This window comes from Hyposmocoma kahamanoa, unplaced genomic scaffold (assembly GCF_003589595.1).
Source record: "Hyposmocoma kahamanoa isolate Upper Pololo Valley unplaced genomic scaffold, ASM358959v1 263, whole genome shotgun sequence".
In the NCBI taxonomy this organism is placed as follows: domain Eukaryota; kingdom Metazoa; phylum Arthropoda; class Insecta; order Lepidoptera; family Cosmopterigidae; genus Hyposmocoma; species Hyposmocoma kahamanoa.
Genome location: NW_020653766.1, coordinates 1,997,545 through 2,020,561, shown reverse-complemented (window position 1 = coordinate 2,020,561; position 23,017 = coordinate 1,997,545). Strand labels below are relative to the sequence as shown.

General features: G+C 35.6%; 2 protein-coding genes across 2 annotated transcripts; one reads left to right on the top strand and one right to left on the bottom strand.

Moving 5' to 3' along the window:
• Positions 1-2,272: 2,272 nt before the first annotated feature.
• On the bottom strand, positions 2,273-17,222 carry LOC113228934 (mitochondrial import receptor subunit TOM40 homolog 1). Its single transcript, XM_026462375.1, has 8 exons — positions 17,093-17,222; positions 13,371-13,438; positions 11,744-11,935; positions 11,106-11,237; positions 9,659-9,770; positions 8,132-8,208; positions 4,441-4,537; positions 2,273-3,155 (listed from the first exon to the last, which is right to left on the bottom strand). Exons 1-8 carry the CDS (start codon positions 17,220-17,222, stop codon positions 3,016-3,018), a joined length of 948 nt encoding a protein of 315 aa, XP_026318160.1. The 3' UTR covers positions 2,273-3,015.
• A 280-nt stretch (positions 17,223-17,502) lies between these two features.
• LOC113228974 (UPF0428 protein CXorf56 homolog) lies at positions 17,503-18,798 on the top strand. Its single transcript, XM_026462433.1, has one exon. The coding sequence runs from the start codon at positions 17,665-17,667 to the stop codon at positions 18,310-18,312; it is 648 nt and encodes a 215-aa protein (XP_026318218.1). The 5' UTR covers positions 17,503-17,664; the 3' UTR covers positions 18,313-18,798.
• The last annotated feature ends 4,219 nt before the right edge of the window (positions 18,799-23,017 follow it).

Here is a 23,017-nt window from a genome sequence, read left to right as displayed (position 1 = left end):
TCATAAATGGATAATTAAGTATTATGTATAAATAAAAATAATCACATTATTCGCAATAAGATCCATTTAGGTTTTTTTTAATTTTGAAATTGTTTTAATTATTTATATAAATAAGAAAAACTCTTTCGATCCGGCTAGATTCGAACCAGCGCCTTCCAGCAACCCGTGTTAGATTACACTATCAACTTAGCTACGCGAGTCAAGAGACGTTAAGACTTTTATGTGCTTGTCGCAGATTTTTTTTGTTTTTAACGACGCTGTTGTAGCACCATCTGTGAGAAATCTATTACTTCACTCAGCCAGGTATCTTTCCAGCTACCAGCAGAAGACTAGAGATGTCGCTTTGTTTGTTTTCTCTCAATTCCACTACGTTTCAGTTACGACAGTATTTGGTTTTGACGTGCGATATAGTATGAACGCTGATCTAATGCGTGCTCTGTAATAATGGGGTTTAACCTTTAGCATTTCTCAGTGCTTCACATTGCGCGGATTGTCCTATTATCGGCGTTCATTTTAATTGAGAAAATTCCAGACCAAGAGCGAAAACATTAGAAAACAACAAAATTTAATAGAATTGGGCTCCGTCACTCGCTTCAAGTTATGCGACAAGTGCCTACCGCTGAGTGCGCCGACGTCGGCGCAAGTGTACTCGTGCAAATCTTTCATTTATGAGTATTCGGCTCCGCACGACTGCAACGTTGTTTTCACCTCTCTGTGCGCGTGCTTAGGTTTCTTTTTCCTCGTAATGAGCGCCTGGTGTCATTAGTCAGATTTGGTAGGCTATTATAGCGTAGGTATTTTCGATTTTGTATGAGAGTGATGTATCTGTTCATAGTAATGTGGTCAAGTTTAGATTGTGAATAGTGTACAAAACAATACAATAAACAAGATAAGTTCGTTCAAAGTCGTACACAGCAAATATAACAATAGCGGTGGAAACCAACATTGTATTCTGTTGTCCGCCACTCTAGGCCAATTGAGCAAAAACTTTTTCTAAATGATTCAAGTTCATGATAAATTTATTAGTCAACATTTACTCCTATTGCATTGAACATATAACATTACACATATATATACGCAGCTATATATATATTACATATTGAGCTGCATTTACATTGACATCGTTTACAGTCGCTGAAACTTGATTGAAGATGATCAACGATGAAATATGAACGCACTCTTATTCATAGTGTAACTAAATAACATATTACTAATAAACATTTCAAATTATATAATAGAAATATCTAATCAATTATGCAGTCCTAATTGCAAAATTATTTTAAAACAAAAATGTACTAAAGTAAAATTTAAGTAAAATCTTAAAAGTAGGACAAGGATCTTTTAATTTGTTACAAAAAAGAATCAACTGTGCACCAACCAATTGGAGCTCTATTTGAAGGCACGGTATTAAAGGTTTAGTTCTTTATAGGAGCATGGATTTAAAACAACCAATGAAAACCCTCTGTGGACGTATGGAACAAATAATTATCCAATGAGAGCTCTTTTTGGAGGTATGGTACCTAAAATTTCTCCAAAATAAAATTTTCATTGAATTGTTTGAAATCAGAAACCTGTGCACTAACTAAAGGGAGTTCTTTATGAGGGTATTTGATAGAGCAAAAACCAATGAAAATTGACAGTTTACCAATGATTATTTTATTGGATCCTAATGTAGCAGCGTCATTTAACAAATTCAAAAAGATCCTTGTTGGCCTTTATTTTGAATGTCATTCGAGATCTAACCTAATCGGACCTAGAGCGACGTAGTCACATAATAAATGCTCACTGGTGCATAGCGATTAACAAATACTAAAAACGCTTGGTATAAAATGAATAATCAATACATGTATACACAGTATATCGTAAGCTACAATATAATAAGTCTGGCGACAGAATTAGGAATTGTCTATTATTTATAAGAAATCTGTATTTTGGACTCCTATAAAACTACTTGACACCTGTTAAATGTCAAATAGGTGTCACATGATTGCAAAGCATAAAGAGCGCTTGCGCACTATGTCCGATTCGTATTAACGTACGGTTCCTAATACGAGAAATGACGGTCCGAAATGTCACAGCGATCATTTTATCTCTAAGTGTTCAAGCGATATTCCAAGCGACATCAGGGGGGGCTACTCTCGATGTCCGTCCGACATCCGTCCGAAACAATTACAGTCAAATAAGTAATATTCGACAAAACTAAAAAACAATAAACCAGTATGACGCTTCATTGGCATCACGCGTCTTTTCATTTGGTCAAGTATTGCTTATTTGGCAGTAATTGTTTCGGAGGGATTTCGGACGAAGATCGAGAGTAGACCCCCTGAAGTGGGTCCAAGTTTTCTAGATTTGTATAGTCTCGGACTAGGAACGAATACGAATCGAATGCAGTTCGCAGATGAGCATATTCTGAGTCTACAGTTTAGGCTACAGATTTTGACAATGACTTTATAGTGTTTTCAAATTATTCAATATATACATTAAGTCTTACCATACCCCCGTGCATTTTATGTTTAATTTTGCACAAGCTAAAATATCTGTAACGGTTATACTTTCAGTCCCTGGTGGGTATTACATTAGAACTGAGTAACACAAGAATAAACCAAGTATACAAATGTATAATCATAGTATACACACATGTACAACCAGAGTATACAGATTTATGAATTGAATTGTTCCCTTTAGTTCTCTCGACAGTCCCTTTGTGGGCACTACATAATTTCTGTAGTTTTGCATTAAAGCTTTGAAAACTAGTACTAAATTAATTTGATTTTGTCTAGCCCATAAAGAGTCAAGTCTTGAGCAAAAAGCATTAATAAAATTGAAACTACACCAGAAAGCGGTTCTACTGGGAAGTGGCATAAAAATATTTATATAAACACTTACACCATTATGATATCCGGAGTGTTACGGTGAACAGTCCAAAACACAGACACACTAGACACTTACTTAATTACTTAGTGATGTAAGTAAAGTTGTAAGTATGTTGCAGTAAATATCACTATCACTAAATCACTAGCCTATGATGAGGCCACAGCCGAACTTGAACTGCTGTTTGGCTTGGTTGGCCATTCCAGAGAGGGCAAACGTGAATGGCAGTGGCTGCAGTTTCTTCTCCAATACTGCTCCGATGTTCCAATTTGAGTCTACCATGCCTGGAAAGACGAGAACAAGAAGATTTTTATTTCAATTTCTGTTTACTTTCACTGGATTAAAAGTAAGTATAATAAATAAATAAATAAAAAAAAATTATGGTAAGAAGAATTTTTCATAAAAAAATAGTGGCAGATATTATAGAAAATCAAAATTATCTTTAATTCATAAGTGAGCACATTGCATTTGAAAATGTCACATTTACACCACACTGTCTTTTCGTTCATGTAGTCCTTAACAGAGTAATAAATATCCTTTAGCAGAGTTTCCTTTACATTATTTTTTAACTTATCAAAGGATAAGTCCAAAACAGCTTTTGGAATACCTTGCCCCACAAAAGAACCGAGAACCCTCTGAAGTCTTAACTTCGGTAACACGAGTTTCCATTTATATCTAGTATTAAAATTATATTTATAAATGCCAGGAACAAGATGTTTTGATTTGATTTGAACAAATATAGCTATAAAAACCAAACAATGCTATAATGGAAGTCCAAGCCAGGTAAAAAGCTGGATATGAATCACCAGGATATTGCACCAGTACTATGAATGAGACAATGTGTAGGAGGACAGCATCGCACTGACTGTTTAATTACATACGGCATTTTGCTTTGGGGTAATGCCGCCGATGCAGAAACGTGTGGTTAGGGCAGGCAATTTACAATCTGGGCCCCAGAAATTGCATTCTTATATTAACGTCACAGCCAAGAGCCAGAGGTGGTACTACTGCCGAACCATTGGCTGTTTTTGGTGGTAATACTAGCGTGTCATATTGATATGATTAATAAGAATTGTTTGTATTAGTTGGTCATATTTAGTCAGCATTAACACCCTGTAGGCAAAAGAGTTGTTCCATTAGTGGTATATACTAAGATAAATGGACAATTTACAGCGTTAATGCTGACTAAATATGACCACCAAAACAAACAATTCTTAGTGGTCAGATCAATATGACATGTTAGTATGTATGACCACCAATAAACGGCCGAAACATTCAACCAGAAGTACCGCCTTCTACCGATACTTCGTTTTCCTGGATAATAGCTGTAGTAATCCGTAATTATCGTTCATCATTATTTAAAATGACACTAAATTTCAAAGCGCGTTTGACGCACTCATGACTTCAATTAGGTATACACTGCAGAATGATTTATAAATATATTATTATTTTATATGGGGTCACAACAAAGTTATATCACTACGCTACAACAAATGGCTACTTATTAGATTAGCACAGAAAGTGTTAAACAATAGAAGGAACAATTTAAAGTCAATAAAACAAACAAACCTCTGAAGACGAGCTCTGCCTTTGGTATGGTGACCTGGTACCCGATGGTGCCCACTGACTCCATGCCTCGGAAAGATGTGTCCATTTCTGCTACCACCTGAAGCATCAGAATTAAATAATTCAAATAAACATTTATTATTAACAAAACATATCTCACGCCTTTGGACTTCTATTGAGGTAAGCAAAGACTATAGATCTCCCACTTTGTACGCTGTTGGCATGGAAAAAATTACAGATAAATTATAGTTATACTTAAAGATGAATATTCGTATGCTATTAACGAGTTTCTACATTTATAAAATAACATAAAGTGCTTAATAGGATAAAAATAGATTTTTAATAAAAAAAATAATATGCGCAACACACACCGCGCTCGAAGCTAATCTAACTTAGGTTAGCTCACATAGCCGGGGCATTTTTTCATACCTCAGTTCACACCGCGAACGAAGCTAACCTTGCTAACTAAACTAACTCAACGATCCCGCTGGCTATGTAAAATGTGTCGCCTTTCTGCTGTCCTTCACTCCTGCACGTATCCATATTCACTACCATTTTTTTTTTATAACATAACAAGTCGTGCGCCGGATGGTAAGCGTGTAGCCTATCCATGACAATAACAGTGCCACTCAGAGCTTTAAATTGCAAAGTTCTGAGGGGCATTGCCACTGCGCCCGTCACCCTGATACGTAAGTTGACAAGTCCCATGTGCCTGTAATTTCACCAGCACCCTGACCTACTTACTACGTATTTTCTTAGCTCGGCATTGCATGCAACTACGTGAGCTAAGTTGAGTTAGCTAACTTCATAAAAAAATAAGAACTAAGAATAAAAACAATAAGACAAATACGCGGCTGAATGGCTTCATACCAAAGCCGTTAAAACTTTATAAATATCATCGCCAGACACGTGATGAGTCAAAGTGACGTTTAGGACATTTCCCGCCTAGCTGTGTCATGTTTGTATTCATAAATTTTTATAAGTACCGCCATCTGTGTTTTCTAAACAAAACGAATTCATCAATGTGAACAATGATGTAAACATTGACCACAGACCACATAAATACTAGTAATAGACTGGTTAGTGGACGGGGTCCGCGTTACCTAGCTTATCACCAGACGTGCATATGAGTGTCAACAGCGCGTCAGTCGTCGTTCAAATGTGATACTTGATTATTTTGTGAAAAAAAATACAAATATGCCGCCGAATTGTGCCATTATATCATGTCGCGTAAGAAGCTAAAGTTTAAAAAACACTCCGGGAGTGATTTTATTTCATCAATAAGTTTTAAAACCCTGCATTTTCTAATATTTTGAACAATACAATATTATAATTTCGAAACAAAACTATTTTCTAGCAACTCGATAATAACAATATACATTGGTTGCTAGCCATCGCCGCCGTCAGAAGAACAATTCGAATGACGCTCAATGAATTGCTTGCACTAGTGTCGTATTACACTTGGTTCTGGGTCCGCGTGTTGTAATCAAATTATCGATATGTAGAAACTCTGTATTTAGAAACCCGGTTTTGGTTTAGTTCAACATTTTTTTTATTATAGCATTAGGTACCAATGTGTAAACATAAATTGTTTACGGGTATTTAAAAACTAACAATTTTAATTACTGAAATGTTTGGTCCCAACACTCGCAATAGTTTTATTAAATTTTCAATTGAAGTAAAAACGATATAATGGAAATAAAGGAAATATAGATAGAAGAGGTACAGTGTCGATAATTTTACAATGCATGTAAGTTCGTGGATTATCAAATGAAGACTTTATAAGATTGGAGATTTTCTTTCCCTTATCTACATGATTCCTATCTCCCTACTTGCTTATTATACGTCACATTCGCTCCCTTGAGTTCTTAGTTTTATGACAGGCATGATTTACATTTGCAGTTTTTGTATTGATTTTTTTAGTTTCCCGCCGGATCCTTTTTAAAGGAGAAATGGGCTGAAGCAACAGGCAGCAAAAGCTGGGTACCTACTAAATGTAACGCCATTTGCTATAGGCATTTCGTGACATCACATTAAATTATATACTTACATATGAATAACAGCCGAAAAATTAATTAAGAAATAAATTATTTGGTTAATCAGGTAATATATACCATGAAACTAATGAGTCGCATTCACAAATTATAGAACACATCTAATAGTGAAAACATTTCTGAAGCATTGTCAGTTATTTTTCGTCAAGTTTTCATGATACAAATGATTCGCTTCTTCCCCTTCGGAAATAAGTACCTTCATTTTCTTGACAAGCTCGTCGACGCTATAAGTGTAGTCATGTTCAGTCGGTTCAGAAAGAGGTAATTGTTGAACAAATATATCATATTTCAGGGAGAATAAAGATTTTTATGATGACTGTGTATTAATATTTCAACCCTTCCAGTGATCGGATTGACTAGAAATCTAGTAGGTTAATGAAAGTACGACGACAGTATAATAAATCATTAATACTGTGATTGTAGCACACCTGCGTATCTAATATTAATTAATATTTGCGTGTAGTAAAACTTTATGCGTATTTGGTAACAAATGTGTGTGTGTAAAATCAGTTACGCTAGTTTTCGAAGAATTGTCTTAAATGCCGTCTCTATATACTACGTGGTAAACCCTAATTATAGCAAGTATAAAACAACACTAGTTCAATATTCCTCTAGTTATGAAACTTAATGTCGATATCAGTTAAATGTCACATCCCTATCTGTAGATTGTCAACTTTTCGCTTTTGTTCCAAGAAGTTTATGTCTATAGGATTGTTAGCTTTTATGTGACTAGTAATAATAAAACCTTATTGGATCCAAATAAGTTTCAATTTTTTTTACCAAAAGTTTTTTATTATTGTCTATTTTCGTTTGATAATTTATAACCAATCAAAATTATGTTATCTTAGTACTAATGTGAGATTACGTTTTCAAATGTCGCACACATTTGTTACCACATCGAGTGTTGTGGCGACATCGGTTTTGATACAAATGTTGCTTAATGCCATTTCCATTTTTTTTTCTTTCTTCCGTGACATTGACCTTTGATGGTTGCAAATATGAAAATAAAACGCTCGTTTTACAAATAAACTTACTCAGTTCAGGTAAGGGCGCGTTCCCATTGTGTCGTCGACATTTTATTTATCGTTTGACGACTGTCGCGTCTAGCCTATTCTCATATCAAGACTATCTGTTGTGACTGTGTCGTGGATGTTTATTTCATCGTTGAACGACTGTCGTGTCTAGCTGTTCCCACTAGACACGTTTGCACGACAGAATCGCTTGAAGCTGCGATTATTTGTCGTCACATTTTTGTCGCGACGTTTTATTTATCGTCTGATGAATGATGATTATCACGACAGTTTGTCGTCGCAACGTCAAAAAAGTCGTGAACGAGAGTCAACCGTGTGGTTCTATGTGTGAACAACTTCATTGTAATGTACAAGCCACGACACTTTAAACTGCACGATACGTCGTCACGACATAGTGGGAATGAGCCCTAAGCCTTCCGCGGCTTACTCTCGTTTTTTGCTGTCAACACAATGTTGAAAACTTTTTTAACATATTTATCTTAAAAAATGTTTAAACGAGTTTAAAATGTTTAAGAGAGAAGTATTTTTCTAAGCAAAGAAATGGACCGTAATTTTTTGAGATTCTTGAGGTTTGGCTAATACGGTGTGGTGTCAGCTGGAAGAGCTCACCTGTAGCTGTTCGCTGGCTTGCTTGAAGTAGCACACGTGGAATCCGGCAGCACCCAACGTCGCTGATATCTCAGAGTCTGAAATTTTAACATTTTAAACTTAAGTTTTGTGAATAGTGTTCACTACATCCAAAATAGCTCAAATTATTGTCTTTGAAATTTTAATTGCATTTATTTATAAGTATTAGGGGTTAAAGTATGAAATTGCCGTTTTATTGCAATAGGTTCTTTGAATTTTCATAGAATCTTCATGGTTTTGAGGTTTTCGAATGAAACTTTTTTCAAATGGTTTCTGTGATTTTTTTTTTTAAAATTTGAAACATTTGAATATCGACTTTCAATTGTTTTTGTTATTCAATTTAGACAAGAAAAATGGATACTGCGAAAATTCGAGTGATTTTTGAATACGAGTTCCGACGCGGAACTAACGCGGCAGAAACAGCCCGCAATATCAATGCTGCGTTTGGAGAGGGGTCTACTAATGAACGCACCGTGCGATTTTGGTTTAAACGCTTTCGTGATGGAAATTTCGACTTAAAGAACGAGTCACGAGGAAGACCGCCCACACAGGTGAATAACGATGAATTAAGAGAGATAGTGGAAGCCGATCCTAGTCAAACTACCCAGGAATTAGCGGCATGGTTTAACGTTACCTTACCCACAATATTGACTCACTTGCGTCAAATCAATAAAATAAAAAAATACGAAAAATGGGTGCCTCATGATTTGACTGATCTGCAGAAAGAAACGCGTGTTGAAACTTGTGTTGCCTTGTTGAACCGGTACAGAAATGAAGGAATATTGGATCGAATTGTAACATGTGATGAAAAGTGGATTCTTTATGATAACCGGAAAAGAAAAATGCAATGGCTGACCCCAGGTCAAATGCCACAACAGTGTCCTAAAGCAAAACTTACCAATAAAAAGGTAATGGTAACTGTTTGGTGGTCTCAGCATGGTGTTATTCACTATAGTTTTCTCCGATCTGGTCAAGCAATAACGGCAGATGTCTATTGTGCCGAGCTCCGAACCATGTTGACAAAACTAGCAGTAAAACAGCCCCGACTCATGAATCGATCTTCACCATTATTGCTCCACGACAACGCGAGACCTCACACAGCACGAGAAACCATTTTGACCCTTCAGGAACTGCAGTTAGAAACCATTCGTCATCCTCCGTATTCACCAGACCTTGCTCCAACGGACTACCATTTTTTTCGTGATTTGGACAATTATCTACGTGACAAGAAGTTTTCTTCCCAGGAGGCAGTACAAAATGCTTTCACACAGTTTGTGCAGTCTAGATCGTCGGAGTTCTATCGCAAAGGCATTAATAACCTTCCCATTAGATGGCAGCAATGTATAGATAATAATGGCAACTATTTTGATTAAATAAATTTGTTAAAAATTTAAAAAATAAACAATTTAGATTTTCAGTACAAATCGGCAATTTCATACTTTAACACCTATTTTTTTTTTTTGAGAAATCATTAGTTTTCCCCGTACATAAATAATGGAAAGTACGCACCGTCCATGGTGTACCGAGCGGCGGCAGACGTGATGGCAATCTCTCCTCCCATGACGCGCGCTCCTGACTGGTATACTAGCTCTGCGCCTACCGCTAGTCGTCGCGTGACGGACTGCCGACAGATAGAAGTGGCATTTATTAAGTGCCGATAAGTAGAAAGGGTATTTAAAGACATCGATTAAAACAAAATTTTTATTCACAGTAATATTATATAAACAAAAACCACTACTGTTTTTACAGAGATATATAAACATTTATAGTAATAGATTCTCACATCTAGCTGGTTACAGTATGGAAATTTACATTTTTTTTTAAACGCCCATATAGCCCGCACTAGAGAAACCCTGTGTTGCGGGTGCCATGGACACACATATAGACATCACAAATTACACAAAAAAGTCACGAGAGAAATAAATGTCATTCCATTAAGTAACGGGACGAATAAGTCGCTCACCTAGTGGTAAGTGACACGCCTGCCCGTAACAGTTGCAGTACCACTCAGCGCATAAAATCACAAAGATCTGAGGGGCACTGCCACTGCTCCAGTCACCCGGAGACATAAGTAGACAAGTCTCATGTGCCAGTAATTTCACCAGCGTCTTTCATAACCGGAACGCAGCGATGCTCACATTACTGCTTCGCGGCAGATATAGGTATGGTTAAGTTAGGTTAGCTCTACTGTATGATCCCAAGGCGCCGGCACAAACCCGGCGAGAGGCAAACCGATGGGGTTTAGTGGGTACACCCCTGGGTCCATACTAGACCCAGGAGCAGCGCCCTTTTCAGGGCGCCGGGACTCCCACATAACCTCCGAGCCGCCCGGACTCGGGGCTTAAAAAAAAAAGGTTAGCTCTACTGCTACCAAATTTAATTAACATTCGACTTCAGCAAAACCTGAATCTATTTAGAAAATTTGCATCTATCATTCACAGTGCTAACCTGACCAAGGAAGGTTGGAGCAAATAATTTAACAATGGCGAGAAAGCTGGTGCGTGCACGCCAAGCCCGTTAATTGTTGCATGTCCGCACTGAGTGAAGATTTATTAACATTCCTACATATTGAAAGTTTTTACAAGTTACACAGACAAATAGATATTACCGCACAGTAACACCTATACACAAAAGTAAGTACAAGTAGCAGTAGAGCTCCTTGTGAGAGTTCGCCTAGGGAAATAGTGCCACCTTACTTATTTCTGCCGCTAAGTAGTAACGTCAGCATTACTGTGTTCCGGTTTTGAAGGGTAAGGGTGTCAGTGAAATTACAGGCACATGGGATTTGTCAACTCATGTCTCAGGTTGACGGGCACAGTGGCAATGCCCCTCAGATCTTTGCGATTTAAAGCTCAGAGTGCCACTGCAACTGTTATGGACAGGCGTGTAGCTTACCATCAGGCGCACCACTCGTGTACAGCGCTGAAAAAAAGAGCTGATCAATTTTCTTAGTTACCTGTAAGTAGTGTCCCACAAAGACAGCTGATTTTTCACTAAGATCAGGTTTACCAATAGCCACAGCCAAGGTGTAGTCAGGGCCTTTATATTCCAATGTTCCTTGAGTCGCTGTCAGTTTACATTCCTGTACCTAGAAGGTCAATATTAAATGGTTAGTGAAAGTTCTGATTTCCTACACATAATATAGGGTTATTTTTAAAAAGCTAACAACCTCACGGGACTATATTACTAACATCATAAACAACAACTTTTGTTCTATGATTTCTAATAATTCGTCCCATTTTACTTTCATACAAAAATAAATAGATCGCTCTAAACGATAATAGCTCCGTGCAGGACGGGGCGGGTCGTCGCGGAGGACGCTTGCACGTTTAACTTAATCGTGATTTTGAACGGGCTGGGAGCGGGTGCGAGTCGGGTGCGAGTCGGGTGCGGGTCGGGTCGGGACCGCGGGCGCGAGACGCACATGCTGTCTGTGTGTTTCATGCTTATTCTATCAAATACAGATCCAAAAAAGTGTCAGATAGTACAACAAAAGCTCACAAGTTTTATTATGTTTTGTAAAAAGTCATGGATCAAAAGTTGTAAACAAAAACAATAAATTGGTTTGAGGACGATGTCTACAATTTAACATACCTGGGCGGCTCCTTTAATCCTAATTTCATTGGTGAATTGATGTATGAGATTGAAGTTGACGTTCCCAGAAGGGTCAACATCCCCTAGGACCACAGGGAAGGCTTCTGTGGGAGATATCTGCTTCGTGCCAATATACGTTGCACCCAGCTTGTAGCCATTTTGTGTCGAGCTCATTGTTAGTGTGTGAGACATCTGGAATGAAGATTCAATATCTGTCTAAGTCGTAATTTTAAGGACAGATTATTTATTTATTGAGGAGGTGTTAAGTATTAGTGCAGGAAAAGGAAGCTACTACGACATCTAAGCGCGCGTTCCCATAATGTCGTAACGTTTTATTTATCGTTGGACGACAGTCGCGTCTAGCCTGTTCCCATATCTAGACTATCTGTTGTGACTGTGTCGTGGACGTTTATTTTATTGTTGAACGACTGTCGTGTGTAGCTGTTCCCACTAGACCGTGACGACAATTTATCGGTTTACGTCAGCCACCTTGTCGTTTGCACGATAGACTCGTTTGAAGCTGCGATTATATGCGCCCTAATAGGTCACGACAGTTTTCTTAGAAGCATTATATCATGGACGATCGAAGGAAAGAAAGACAGAAGTTAATGTCGTGTCATATGAGAAGCTCAAAGTTTTAGCGCTGAACAGAGATGGTTGGGTACAATCCCAGATCTTAAATATTAAAAGGGATTATTCATAACCAGGAAAGTCTTACAATTTTTTATATAAATTATTCATTATTTAATTACAAGTTGGAGGCATGATCAACGAACTGTACGATTTTAATAGCTTCAATTATCTTTGTCCTTTTTTGTTGAAATATCTACAATCAGTCGCCAGACAATTATTATTTTCAACCTTTAGCTTGTAAAAGACTTAACCAGATGGGTTTTCTTAATGGCGATGGAAGGGAGTTGCTTCTGCGAGCATTCAAGTTTGACGAGACATCGCTTCAACCGTGTTCTGTTCTGTGAATGTAACAGGTTTCTTGTGGATAAGGAGTCAGCTTTTATATTTTTTGCTGTAGCTGTGTACTTCTTCTTTGAAACTGGGTATATTCAAATATTCATGGATCTCTGTATTCCTTGTAAACCATCGTGTACAGGATACAGTTCTCAGTACTATCTATGTTCTGACTCGCCAGACTAACTAAATTTTTTGAGTAGTTTATGGCATTTGAGAGCAAAGAAGCCATGACTTCAGCTTCTCTTAGTTATGAAACACACGCATTTATTTTAATTTCTTGATGTTGCCACAATCAATCAATGCTTTAGTGAGTGGATTCAGAATCGAGCCGTGTTTCCATCTCTTCTAGAATCGTTAGAATCTCCAACTACTCGTGGATTTTAGTGTTTCTGGTGTATCATGTGGCACCTCTGATAGTTCAAAGGATGTTGTTTTGTACTCTTTGAAGGCTCTATGTCCTGGCTGAAGATATGTTTTCTAAGGAGTGAGTATTTATTGATATTGTCCGAATCTGTGGCGTCTATTTATTTAAAATCACGAAATTCAATTAGAAAATATAGTCTAATGGATTTCAATTCTTATCTTTCACCAAAAAGATATCTTGATTCACTTATTTGAATGTAATAATTTTATGATGCTGTTATAGATAATATCTTACCTGAAAGTGATTAGATATTCCTTTGTTAACCATCAACTTGCCACCTTCAAAGTTGACTGGCATTACATCTGAAACAAAATCAATCCAGTTAATACTGATTAGACGCAATTAACATCAACTTCAGATTCCTTGCTACCTTGAGTGCTTGATAAAGAGGTCCTAGGATTGAAAATTAATTTAGGAAACAAACATTTCTGGTCTTAGAGGTATGAACCTCTCAAAGATAATTTTATTATAGTTGAAGAAATATTATTTGCACCGATGAATGTCATATCTTGGAACGTCTTAACCTTTCTATTACAATTTTTTTTTTTTTTTTTTTTTTTTATTGCGACTCGACAAAATGACTGCACCGCGCCTGATGGAAAGTGCGAATACAGTCCAGAGATGAGAGTAACGGATGGAAAACACAAATATCTTCACTCCGTCACTATCATTTTGCCGGTCTGGCCAAATGCACTGGATGTACACCAACTGATCCCTGAACGCGATTCGCAAAAGCGTTTCACTGTGGAGGGTTTTCCGCCGTGTGTACTGTGGTCGCTATCCAGTCGGCACAGAGCCTACCACAATGCTAAGCAGATGGACACTTGTGACGCCCTCGGTCGCCTCTTACGACCCCCACGGGCATGTATGGGGAGGCGACAATGTATTCTTAAGCCGTCGCCCCACGGCTATAATATACATATAGCTACAATAGGGCAATAAAACCATTAACTGTTCTTTTAATTAAAACATACATGACTTTAACAATCTTGGTCCATTGTACGAGTCATGGTTGCACTAAATGCTTTTTCTGATTCTAGTTTTGAATTATTTCTTTACTCAGCAGAATACCGACTGCAGACTCTTTTCTTACTAATCTTTAAAACAAGTTATTTCTGTGTAAAGATTACCAAGTTTAGAATTAAGTTCCAATGCGAAAAAGTATTTAAACTAGTTGTTTGCACTCTAACACATTGTATTCTAAAGATGAAGCGATAAGACGAATTGGTGCAAATAATATTTTGCAAACTCTATACTCTGGTATTCACAGTACAAGTGTTCTCTAGTTCAAGACCAGGTTAATAATGACTAGGTTTTTCGATTTCTGGGCATATTTTGTTTTCTGAAGCTTCGGGAATGCCTACATGCCCGGGTTTCTCGAGTTGTTCCAGAAATTTTTTTTAACCCTAAAATAATCAGCTTTGTCGACTGCAAATACAAATAAAAGCAAACAATTCATTTAGCCATTACAATCAACTTAACAAAACAAAACACATTACAAACAAATCAACTCAGTCAAGTGTGGTGGTCGTACGGTTTTATTCAAAGGAATTTAAATGTTGTTGCCTAGTAAATAGAATTCAGATTCGCCATTAATGTACACGAAGGCGTGGTAACTGGGCGGCCGCGCGAAAACTTTCGCCTCGTGTAACTGGGAGCTAATTCTACTTTTTTATTGAGTCATTTATTATTATGGTGTAAGGGGTTAGTTTCCGCAACTCGACGAGTTAGCGCCTATTTTGCGTGTGGCGGGTCCTTTTTGTACTGCCTGAGCTCCTCCAGGAATCTCGGCATTCTATCTTAATGTTACTTATTAGGAAGTTATCTTAGAGTGAACCTCGTAAGGGATTTCAGTGTAATTTTTCAGGACGAAGATAAAAATGTGGTGTAAAATGTAGTAAACAGAATATTGTGTGTAGTTAGCATTTTAATTGGTTAAATTATACCTCTTTCAGATACTTTATTACTTTAATGATATATTTGAAGTTTCTAAGTTTTTGGCCAACAAAAATGGACCATGTGAAAATGCATATATGAGGTTTTCACTCTAAGGCGATGACATTGCAAAGCTATCCATTCTACCCATATTAAGTCACACTGTTGGGCATGGGTCTTCTCTACAAAGTAAGAGTATTTGAACTATAGGAAGATAAATGTTATACACAGGATCTGTTTGTAGGAACTAAGTTCACTTTAGAAGGTGATTGGAAACAGTCCTATCTGAAAGTAACTTTGAATTTTGAATACAGTGTGGAGTACCACTCACAGAATTGGTTTATTTTTATTGTTTTGTGTTTATTTACATATCAACATTATTTTATTTTTATTTTAAATGCATGCTTTTTGTAAAGATTTTTTTGTTCAGGATTGCACACTTCACATCGCTTTACTATTTTTGCTATGCTTCATAATGTAGGAAATTTTGTTTTATTTTTTTCTTTTGAGGTGTTAACTTTTATCATAATTCAGATATTTTATTTTTTATTTTTTTTATTTTGTATCCATCTGCAATAAGTCCTTGAACCATAAACAGATTCATTTTATATTTTAAGTTGAGATTAAGCTATTGTTGTATAAGTCGGTATTAAAACCGATATGGACATATCTACACCTCCTACGTAAAGTATCGTATGTCGAAATTGCCAAGTTTACAGGGAACCATTTTAAAGTTCTGAATTCACTGAAACGAGCATAACACGACAAAGCTAATCTAATAGATCATCTAACCGATATGTAGGATTTTACAATACTCTGTGTGAGTAACCGTTTGCCGAATAAAACTGAAAAATGCTAAAGTCACCTGTTATGTTCCTTTCAGTGGATTCAAAACTTTAAAACACTTCCCTGTAAACTTGGCAATTTCGACATACGATACTTTACGTAGGAGGGGTCGATATGCAGTGGAGTTGTGGGAACCAGCCAGCACTTCTAATGTGGAAATTCTTCAGCTCTTCCAAATGGTGTACTAAAGACTATAGTTCAATCACCTTGGTTTTAAGAGCCCAGGAAATACATGACTATCTTGAAATGCCAACTATTAAACAGGAGATACTGGTAAATCTAAGTCTCGACTATCACTACATACAAATGTATTGGCAAGATCTCTGGTTGACAAAAAGCATTTAGGTGGCTTGAGTTGTTTGAAAAAGTCAAGAATACTGGAAAGTTGAATCAGTAGAACACAATAAGCCATTTAATGAAGAAGGAAGAAAAGAGTCACAGGACTCTTTATTCCAAATGACATAAAGATTTAGATATTTGAAAACGAGAATGTGGATAACTATAATTGGCACTTTACCTAAAAATATTCATTGTCAATTGTTATTTATAGCTGTTGTTGTTCTGAATAAAATAAAATGTATATAAAAGAAAGTAAAAAAATAACAACTAAAAGAAATAAGAAGAAAATTGGTTACAAAAAGAATATAAAAATAAAAAGTGTTTCATTCGGGTATAATCTATCAGAAACAAGCATTAAAACTTGTAATTTTTTTTTTATTGTAAAAGTATCACTCTGTTTTCAATGCCCATTTTTGTACCATATCATTGATATTTATGCAAAATATTCTCTGTTTTGTACATCTAACTCTTACAACGTGTGCTATACACATAGGTACTCGTCCCTATACGCTTTTTATTATCTTATCACAAAGTAAATATCGTCTAACCTCTTTATTAGATACATGAACAAAAATCAATCAGTCACCAGGAAATACATAAATGCAATTAACGAGTATTGTGTGTTTATATGTTCGTACTTGTAGAAATATATAGTATATTTCAAGCATTCTCGATATTACATCACATGCTAACCAAACTTTTTGACGGACTGGCAACGTTTGTTTATGACGCTTTTCTGACTGAATGTTACACAAAATTACTCCTACAGGATTCTAATATGGTTTTTATACAAATCTAACAACTCTAACAGCCGTGAATCAGCCAAATACCTTTACCTTTGGTCTTTTTGTGCAACTCATCCAACGTTCCGGGATTCTCACGTTTTTTCTCTGCCTCTACATTTTTTATGTCGGTGCTTATGAGACCTGCGTTATGTACACGATATCTGCTTGCTATAGCACCCATTTTACACACCAATTCGTTATACTTTCCCTAAATTCTAAAGTAATCGATGAACATGTGCAAAGAAACTGGAATAAAAGACAATCGCACTTGTATGAAGTTGACTTGACAGTACCAGTTACCAACATTACAAATCAAACCATAGACAAAGTAACGAATTTTCAACGGTAATTACAAGTTTTTGGCTTGTTATCACGTTATTTTTAACGTGTTCTACTCTAATGTAGATACTGGTGACTACGGATTTAAAAAGTAAATTGTCAGAGTGCGTAATTTATTTGTGATTTTATCCTTTGCTGGAAAAAAATAAAGGAATTTTACCCCGAATTCTAAGCAATTGAAAAAACCATAACGGGTAATAATATTGTGAAACCTCTCACGTGTCTCTTCTCGTCATATTTTACAAAATCAGTTTTGCTGATACAGTTCTAAGAGCACATTCGAAATGCCTAAAGTAGTGTCAAGAAGTATCGTCTGCTCAGACACAAAAGATCAAGAAGAATACAATGAAACAAAACCATTGCATATATACTACTGTCTATGTGGTCAAATGTCGCTTATTTTGGACTGTACCATCGACAGACTACCTTTACGCCCTACTGACGGAGCCAGAGTTATAGACGGATCTAAGCACGCTCATAAACTCACCTGCGATCCAGATGAAACTGTATATTTGAAACGAGAGAAGGGCATAGAACGCCAATACAGGCTTAAATGTAAGAAATGCGCAATTGCCATTTACTACAAATTCGACCAAGAGAGTAACGTAGTCTTTATTATGAGAGGGGCATTAGTACAGTCCGCAGGTGACGGTGCTGTAACAGATATTTACAAACAAGTGGCATTGACGCAGCCGAAGAAAATTATGGTTACAAAACATACGAAAAACATGGGCAAGTTTAGTTCGGTGACTGTGTCCACAATAGACGAAGAAGAGGATGAAATCGAAGCAAGGGAAGTTGCAGACTCGTATGCTAATAATGCGAGGATTATTGAGAAACAATTGGAGCGCAAAGGGATGAACAAGAGGCAGGCGGAGACACCAGCACAAACACAAGAAAAGAGAGTTCGCGGCACTTTGATTGATAAATAAATATGTCATTTATTGATTTTATAATCTGGGGTTGGTGGCAGACTTAAGCACAATAGTAAAAAAAATAAACAAGTTGTTCTACATTGTATATAACGAGATATGAAGGTTAAAATGATGCCACTTATGTGAATTTAAGTGGAAACAAATGAATTTGACTTATGTGATGTCTGTTGATTTAAATAAATGTACGTTGGTTTTACTTAAACACTTTACTCTGCCGATTCTAGAATTGTTTGCTATATTTCGAGTCCTTGTAAATAAAATTAAAAGTAGCCTGCATCTTTAGTACAGTTTTGTTTACTGATTGCGAATTCAAAATAAATAAAAGGTTTAAGAGTCCTTACTTTGTCATTGTGTAGTTTCTATTTAGAATTGCGAAGAGGGTTGTACTTACATTCTTTTTCAGGTGGGATAGTTTATTGCTTGGTTGCCTGTACTTTTTTCTTAACGATAGAAATACTCTACAGTACAGAAGATCACTAATAGAGATCGAATACTTAGAAAAAAACTTCAATCTGGCTGGATTCGAATTAATGTCTTACAGCAAACTGTGCCAGAAGCTATGCTGACCTTACAAATTTTTCCATGTAGTTGCTGTGTACCTCGCTGAGAGAAGAAATAATTTTTTCACAGATGGCGCTACTGCAAAAAAGTCGTTTAAAATTGAAACCAAGATCTGCAACAAATAAATAGAAAAATTTGTAAGGTCTGCTGGTTTGTTCCGTGGCTTGATTGAGAGAGCATATTAATAAATTTTTATTGAATTAATATTCAATTATTTTTGTGAAATTACTCCACTAGTTTGCTCTAATTATTAATACAAAAATCGATCACTCAGAAAAAATTACTTCAATCGATAGATTCATAGATTTCTCATAGATGGCACTACGACTAAAAAGTCGTTGAAAAACCAAATACAAAGACAACAACAAGCATTTACAAAAATTCAAGAGGTCCGCTGGTTCATTCCGTGGCTTAGTTCGTCGGTTCGAATCCGGCCGGATCGAAGGAATATTTTCTGAGTGTACGATCTTTGTATTAATAATTATAAATAATAAATTAATAATTATAATAATAACAAACAAATGGACTATTGAACTGCCTCCGTGGCTGAACGGTTATCATGCCGGTCTGCCACGCTGTGGTCACAGGTTCGATTCCCGGGCCGGGAGAAACATTAGTATGGCCTACTTTCATTACTCTCATGAGTATGAGTGTAATTTGTGGTTGTGTATGTGTGTGTCCATGGCACTCGCTACACAGGGTTTCCCTAGTGCGGTGCTATGTTGAGTGTAATTAAAAAATAAATAGAGTAGAAGAAAGTACAGGTGACTGGGTATGACTGAGTGAGGAAAGGTGGCGCTGCAGCAAAAAAGCCGTTGAAATCAAATATAACACACAAAACCCGCAATAAGCACATAGAAAATTCGTAAAATTTATTGGCTCGGACCGTAGCTGAGTTGGTAACACCGCGGACGGTAGCCATGTTGTGGCAGCAAATGCAGCGTCGGATCGAAGAAATTTTTCTTTGCATTTACGAGTATTAGAACTTTGTTATTGAGACTCTAGTTTTAAAGAGTTCCTAACCTAAGAACATTGGAGATCGGAGCTAAAATGAAGTCGGGCAGGACTTATCACGAGTCATAGAGATGACAGGCGTGTGACCAAGAACCGGTTACAAACCGGTTATAAAATTTATGAAAGGTATTAAATTATTTTTTGTGAAATTACTCCACTAGTTTGTTATAATTATTAATACAAAGAGTGAACACTTAGAAAAATTTTTTTCGATCCGGCCGGATTCGAACCGACGTCTTCTAGCATACGCTATACCAACTAAGTCACGGAATGAACCAGCGGACCTTATGAATTTTTCTATGTGCTTGTTGTCGGATCTTTTGTACTTAGTTTTTCCATAGATATAGGAAAAAAGGGATTTTTCACACAGTTTTTTTATACGTCATAAACTTGAAATGAACTCAAATCCATTTCCATAACATTACAAGAAGTGAGGAGCAGTAGGTGAGCGAAGTGTTAATAAGAATTACAAACGACTACAAAACATTTCCATAATGTTTTTTATTATATGAAAACAATCTTACAATGTTTGTTTTAAACAATAAATATTTAATTATCATGTCGCAATTAATAATGATTGTCGGAATAAATATATTTTTCACATTTTCATTAATTCTATTTACAATTTTTTTTATATATACAATTGAAGTAGTTACTAGAGCTAATTGATTATACAAAATGTATTTTGACTCTGTGCAACAATATTTACATTAATAATTTCTTCCATTTATGTAACAAATTAAGTTTAAATTTTTTTATATATTAAATACCAAAAGAAAAGCAGAGAGCTGTGTCCATAATTATTCCACATGTATTTGACAATCTGTAGAACATATCAACATTTTAAAGATCTAACAGAATATAGTATAGACAAATGACAACCAAGGCCATATTCAGAGTGTTTAAATAGAAAAATCTAAAACAATTGATTAAAAAAAGAAACATTCAATAATTGGATATTGGCACTTTGAAGATATAGAGGAAGAATTAACAACAACGTGGTGGAACTTTGTGTGCAAGTAGCGGCAACCAGTCAACCACTAGAACAAGGTTTCACAACCTATGGTCCATGGACTATAAGGGATCCGTGTAATGAACACTAGGGATCCATGGCGAGTCTACTTAACACTACTAACATAATGCATTGATATAAAAATTGGTATACAATATGTTGCGAGTAATTAGGACTGCGAACATTATTGGAGAGAGTACGACACGCGTTTTTCTTTTTCTGGGCTCTTTGAAATTTTGAGACAGAGAAACCTTGCACTAGAGTTTCTTATTCGTTCTTCTCCTACGAGTAATTATCAATACAATAAAAATATTATTTATTGCACACGGACAAATACATAATAACAAAAAGTAAAACTTACACATATACAAATGAAGAAAATGGTAATAATAAAAATACTAAATAAATAACTAAATAATAAAATAATAAGAATAAATAAATAAAATATCAATTTGACAATTACAGCTGTTTTACAAAGAGACTAGTGTTCAATAGAGAAAAAATAAAGAAAAAATCTGAATATTCTTATATTCTATTTTTCCAATTTAAAAAAATTACCAAATGAGGTTTGGAAAAATAATATTGAACTTTTTAAATAAATGTATTCTAACAATTATACAACATTGCCGTAGATCGTTCCCAGGCTACTTTGATACCGAAACTTAACAGGTGGCAGCTACTCACAACGACAAGGTGATATACCCTGAGATTGAAAAAATATATATTTTTTCCTTTTCATTAATTGTAAAAAAAATCATTAATAAATTACACTGGTAATGATAAAATGGAAAATTGTATTAAGGTATCTTAATTTTACTATTATAAAAGAAAATGAAAATCGCATCAGCGATGGAAGGACATTTGCCACTAGAGAGACATGATCAATATTTCATTTGGAAATTTTTAATATTAACTAGTGAGAATTTATTGACGTGTACCGTGTGTACGTCAAGTTTTTATTTAGTAATTATACTATACACTTATTTTTAAAAATAATAAATGAAAATATTTGATAAATAATAATCATTTGTAAAAACTTTCATTTAATTGTAAAAATATTAAGTCCATATTAATAAATAGCACACTAAAATATAGAAATATATCTTAAATTCTTCTATATTTCTACATTACAATCATCGTTATCTTGGAAGATACCATCTCAAATTGTATTTGACTGATGTTCATTAACAAGCGAAAATTTTCAAATTTTAATGACGTATCAATGATTGTTGTGCGTTCAATTTAAATTAATTAATGAAGACAATTGACTTAAGCAAGATATCAACATCGATCCTGCACTTGAGGTAGATTTATTAATACGGACTTTCAGTTTAAACTGTGTAGGTATTCTGTAACACATTAATAAAGATCTTTTACGGTTGGAAAACCATTACACAAAGGCAATTCTTATATCTAGAGGAATGTGGTATATAGGTGAATAGGTTTTAATGATATTTTACATATCAAAGGACACTTTCTAGGGGGACGTCATCAGCTAAAGGGGTAAAAATTGCATAATACTTAGACCTAATTATATATACGATATAGATATTTACTGTAATGAAATAAAACTGCTTTTTAAACATTTTTAGTTACGGTCGGTATTAATAATAAAGACGGTTATTGGGCCAATATGGGCAGACTTTAGTTACTGTTGAAGAAGATTCGTGTACAGCACTCGGACGTTATAGACATTTTTTTAAATTTAATCGTGCAGATGTACTTTTGCAGAGTTTACTTGAAGTAAATACGTTTTGAAAACGTATTATATAATATTGAAAACCGATCATGAGCCAGACGTAATGTGAATTGATTTTAGATTTTTTACGAATGTAAATAAATGCGTATTTATTGCTGGTATAATTTAATAAATAAATTTTCTACTGGCTTTTTTGCGTTAGGTTAGTATACTTTTTCAGGGAAATTACAAACGTTTTTAAATTTCTTTAACAAAAAAGGTGTGCTATCAAATACGCGGCCCACAAATATTCTAAAGCCCCCTCTTCACGCTTTCGTTGTGCTGGGCAATTCCCATGGCTCACATTTTGGTTCCACTAGTGGGTCCAGTAGGATTTTCAAGTACTTATGTCCCCACTTAGATGGTGGAACCAACGA